General features: G+C 58.3%; 1 protein-coding gene across 1 annotated transcript; it reads left to right on the forward strand.

The window, feature by feature from the left end:
* The first annotated feature begins 287 nt into the window (after nt 1-287).
* On the forward strand, nt 288-4,501 carry CST3 (cystatin C). Its single transcript, XM_065522690.1, has 3 exons — nt 288-622; nt 2,848-2,961; nt 4,164-4,501. The coding sequence occupies exons 1-3, from the start codon at nt 380-382 to the stop codon at nt 4,245-4,247; spliced, it is 441 nt and encodes a 146-aa protein (XP_065378762.1). The 5' UTR covers nt 288-379; the 3' UTR covers nt 4,248-4,501.
* The last annotated feature ends 485 nt before the right edge of the window (nt 4,502-4,986 follow it).

Here is a 4,986-nt window from a genome sequence, read left to right on the forward strand (position 1 = left end):
GGGGGAGGCGGGAAGGGAGGGGGGAGGCCGGGAGGGGCTGGGAGGGGAGGAGAGGGGATGGATGGGGAGGGAAGGGGATCGATGGGGAGGGCCAGGGAGGCCAGGATGGCAGGGGAGGCAGGGAGGGGAGGAGATTGGTAGGGAGGGACCGGGAGGCGGGGAGAGGTAGGGGAGGTGGGAAGGGAGAGGGGAAGCGGGAGGGACTAGGCGTTCCGGAAAAGGAAGCGCAGGGCGCGAGGGGCGGGGAAGGCCAGAAGGGATAAAAGCGCAGCCGCTGGCCCCGCAGTGTTCACGGCCTCGGGATCGCACTGGGTCCTCTGTCAGTAGCTCAAGCCTCTCGCCTGCGCCCCACTCTCCGTGTCCCGCGTCCTAGCCGACAATGGCAGGGCCTCTGCGCGCCCCGCTGCTCCTGCTGGCCATCCTGGCCGTGGCTCTGGCAGTGAGCCCCGCGGCCGGAGCAAGTCCCGGGAAGCCGCCGCGCCTAGTGGGCGGCCCCATGGACGCCAGCGTGGAGGAGGAGGGTGTGCGGCGTGCCCTGGACTTTGCCGTCAGCGAGTACAACAAAGCCAGCAACGACATGTACCACAGCCGCGCGCTGCAGGTGGTGCGCGCCCGCAAGCAGGTGCGTGCCGCCCCCCGCAGGGTCCCGAACCCTGGCCCCGCCGCCCCAGCCTGCCCCGCGCCGCTCCCGGACCCCCGGGGCTGCTCCTTCCCCCGGCACCTGGGCTTCTCACCCAGACCCTGTTCCCGGTCTTCGCTGTCACCCTGGAGCCCTTGGCGGGCGTGTCTGGGAATGCCCCGAGTCTTGTCTGGCTTGGAACCGCAAGGACACGCCAGGTCCGCGCCCGGCGCCTGAGATCTGCTTCCAGGCGCCAGCTCGAGCGGCGCCGCAGCGCGGGGGCAGGCACAGGACGTCCCACCCAACTCTGTCCAGGCCTCCTGGGACGCGGGGCTCCGGGTGCGCTGCTGAATACGCAGGAGAAGGAAAAAACAGAGCCCCTCATCTGGCTGCCTCCTTGTTCTTCCGCCAAATAATTTTTAAACACTTTAGTTTAACTTTTTATTCTCACATAATTTCTGACTTACAGAGCAGCTGCAGATATAGTACAGGGCATCCCTGTAGATCTTTCACCCAGATCCTTCAGATGTTAGCACGGATGTTAACATTTTGCCGTTTGTTCCCCCAGCTCACTTTCCGAATGTGAATATGGGTGTGTGTATATGTACTGTATATGCATTTTTTTGCCTGAATCTTTTGAGAGTAAACACTTCAGTGTGTTTTTCCTTAAAACAAGGGCAGTATCTCACATAACCACGATTCCATTTTGAAAATCAGCACTGACACATTCATGGTCTAATGCTCAGACTCATTCAGCTTTCCCTGACTGCTGACGGGCTTCATGCCTTAGGACGCTCCCGGGCCAGGAGTACATGAGTTCAGCCCTGTCCTGTCCCCTCTGCCTCTTTTCACCTGCAGCAGCCGCTGGGTCTGTACCATGACCGTGCCATTTCCCAGGATCCAGCAGGTGTGGGTGGAGACTGTGCTGACTCTGGGTGGGCTTGGTGCTGGTCAGGATGAGATCCAGACCATGAGGCTCGTCTTCCTCCCGGAGTCCTCTCCATAGGGGCCACACCTGAGCCTGGCTCCTTGTCCTGCAGAGCCCTGCTTCCCTTCCCAAGTCACACCCCTGGGCACAGCCCTCTAGGACTAGGGGCCTTCACCCTCAGGCCGAATGACCACCCCCTACAGCCCAGGGCAGCTGAATTCCTGCTGGGGTGGAGCATGCCTGACCCTGCTTCTACCAGCTGATGCAGAGTTAGACCTCAGCCAGATGAGGACAGCAGTCACCCAGCAGAGCGGAGTAGGGGGTCAGATCGGGGGGGGAGCTTCAGTAGGGCTACCAGGTCCAGCTTGACCTGCATCCCATGGCAGAGCAACAAACAGTGACACAGACTTTAGAGCTCCTCCACCTTCTGTTGGAAATTCAGAGGAGTCTAGACCAGCCCCGTTTCTCCTCCTGCAGCCGTCAGCTGGGGTCCTCTCCCTGTTCCCTGGTGTAGGGTCCCCGCTGGCCTGCACCCCTCTCTCACTGGGAGTGAAGCACGGGGCATTGTAGGACCCTGGAACCTATTTTACAGAGCAGCAGACTGACACCGGAGGGATCACAGGACTTGCATGTGGTTCTACAGGACTTGTGTGTGGCTCCACAGGGCAAGGTCTAGCACCCTGGTCTCAGGGTCCCTCATCCCATGCTTCTCCACAGTTCTCACAAGTCATGTCTGGGGGTGGCACTGTGCAGGGAAAGCATTCAGTTCTCTTCTGAAGTTGCAACCGTAAGACTCACTTTGGAAATACTGCCTCCAAAATCACACCTGGAATGGAGGCATGTGGGAAGCAGTTTATTGGCCTAAAACATCAATGTATGTGAGCATCTCATCTCCTATTGATAAATGAGGAAAAATACCTCTGGGTTAAATGAGAGGAATGAGATGCTCTGTGGACTGAATGCCAGGAACTGGAAGTTTGCCAAAATTTCATCATCACATGAGAGCCTTCCTAGAATAGATCCAGTGTCCCTGCCCCCTGGGTCATAGGTAGCAGAATTCAGTTAATCCTTGGCATTGGCATAGAGAAAACAAGTTACCAGGGAAGCCTGGGGCATGGCATCCCTGCCAGCTGGCAGGAGGAGGTGGCTTGTGTGCCTTGCAAGTGACAGTGTGGGTAGCTCGTGAAGGTAGGCTTGAAGCCCCAGGCAAGCCCAGTGACCCAGTCACAGTGAAGTGCCTGTGTGTGTAAGAAACTGACAGAGCGTGCTGTCCCTGCCTCCTGCTCTTTCACATGTGTAGATCGTAGCTGGGGTGAACTACTTCTTGGACGTGGAGTTGGGCCGAACCACATGTACCAAGACCCAGCCCAACTTGGACAACTGCCCCTTCCATGAACAGCCACATCTGAAGAGGGTATGTGCCTCATGTGGGTCCAGGGCCAGTCATACACTGCAGAGGGGTGTGTGTGTGTGTGTGTATGTGATGTACATGTTCTGGAGGGTATGTGTGCGTGTGCCTGAGTGTGTGTACATATGGAGATGCACATGTGTTTCCATGTATAGGTTTGTGTGGGGAGGTTATATGAGTGTGTGCTAGTGGGTGTGTGATGTTTTGGGGAGGTGTGGGGGTCTATGCACGGATGTGTGTGGGTGTGTGAGTGCGCATGCGTGTGCACATATGTGTGGGGGTTCTGTGCGCATACATGCTGTATGAGGAAGTGCCTGCACTGTGTGTGTGCATGTGGGTAGAGGTGTGAGGGAGTATGTGGATTCATGCATAGATCCGTGTGGGTGAGGGTTGGGGTGAGTTCATGTGGAGGCCTATGTGTGTGTAGATGAGGCGGTGTGGAGAGGGCTGATGAATCTGATTTGCTAAGAGGGCTTTAGCTTGGGAATGGGGGTACTGGAAGCCCCACCCTGTGTGCTTTGGAGTGTTGCCTGCTGGACTGTAGGAAGCAGCTGCAGGGCTGGGTGCTGCGCACAGAGAAGCGGCTCTGTCTAACCCCAGCCTCAGGCACGTGCCCGCAGCCACAGCCACGCTGAGCAGATTAGAGGGTACTAGAGGCCTGTTAGCAGCCAAACCCTCAGACCTGCCCCAGCTTACCCAACACCAGCTTCTCCAAGGACCCAGGATTTCTTGTGGCGTCTCTCCTCAGGGGAGAGTCACACGCTCCTTGTCCATCTCCTTACCACTCCAAGCACTATGAGTTGCAATTGCCAGTTCCCTGGTTTCTTCCCTCTGGCCCCTCTTAGTGCTGACTTGGGTGCTGGAGGTGGTAGGAGCTGGGGACAGTGAGCTGCCTTCCCCTGCTCTGCACCCTTATGGTTCCCGAGGCCTTGCACAGGCCGCTCCTCATAGGGCTGTGCTGGGGCAGGAATCCTGCAGGCTGAGGTGGTGGCCCAGTGCCACCTGGTGGAGCTGGAGCCCTGGGAGAGGGGTGGAGCAGTCACTGCCGAGTCCAGCAGTGCTCTGGGATCAGCAAGGGTGGGTGGAGGGGTAGGTAAGGGCCAGTGTTTCACCTCCATCCTTCACTCCCACTCTGATGTCCTGTGCCTGGGCACCTTCCGCTTTGAACTGTAACCCACACTGATTGTCCCCTCTGTTTTCTTTCACAGAAAGCATTCTGCTCTTTCCAGATCTACACTGTGCCTTGGCAGGGCACAATGACCTTGTCGAAATCCACCTGTCAGGATGCCTAGGAGTCTGTACCAGGCTGGCCTGTGCCTATCACCTCTTACGCACACCTCCCACCCCCTGTATTCCCACCCCTGGACTGGTGGCCCCCGTCCTCGGGAAGGTCTCCCCATGTGCCTGCGCCAGGAGACAGAAAAGGCAGCAGGCGGCCTTTGTTACTCAGCAGGGGGCTCCACCCTCCCTCCTTCCTTCTTGCTTCTCACAGCCCCTGTGCGCGGTGACACGCCCCCACCTCCTGCAATAAAACAGTAGCATCGGCTCCCTTTGAGTTCTTGGCTGTCTGGGGATGTGCACACAGGCAGGGTTTCCACAGTTCCTTTATGAAGCCGCCTCATCCTGCTGGTGTGGAGATCAGAGGAGTACCTGGGAGCTGACACAGCCACAGCAAGGCTGTCAGGGGAGCTGCTGCTATAGGAGACCTGAATCTCAGAGCAAGGAGAGAGCAGCCCGGGGCTGGGAACCCAGGCATTCAGCCACAGCGGCCCCTGGTGAGGGGTTCAGGGAGAGCAGGGTGCCCAGGCTGCTGACCCCAGAAGCTGGGCTGGCGCTTTGGTCTGAGCTCCTGGTCAGACCAGGAGGAGGGGGCTGGCTGTGTCCACAGGCAGAGGCCAGGCCTCGGTGGAGCTCGCCAGGCCGTAGGTTCCATCTGTGCTTGCAGAGTTGAGCAGACTCCAGGGACTGAGCTGCTCTCATCATTCCCCTAGACACTAAATAGATAGTGATCGATGTGTGTTTCTTTCCAAG

This window comes from Macaca fascicularis, chromosome 10 (genome assembly GCF_037993035.2).
Source record: "Macaca fascicularis isolate 582-1 chromosome 10, T2T-MFA8v1.1".
NCBI classification, from domain to species: domain Eukaryota; kingdom Metazoa; phylum Chordata; class Mammalia; order Primates; family Cercopithecidae; genus Macaca; species Macaca fascicularis.

Excerpts from the sequence above, each read along its gene's own strand:
- CST3 (XM_065522690.1), top strand. The coding sequence starts at position 380 with ATGGCAGGGCCTCTGCGCGCCCCGCTGCTCCTGCTGGCCATCCTGGCC. Across the intron at positions 623-2,847 it reads TGGTGCGCGCCCGCAAGCAG|ATCGTAGCTGGGGTGAACTA; the intron begins GTGCGTGCCGCC and ends TCACATGTGTAG. Across the intron at positions 2,962-4,163 it reads AACAGCCACATCTGAAGAGG|AAAGCATTCTGCTCTTTCCA; the intron begins GTATGTGCCTCA and ends TTTCTTTCACAG.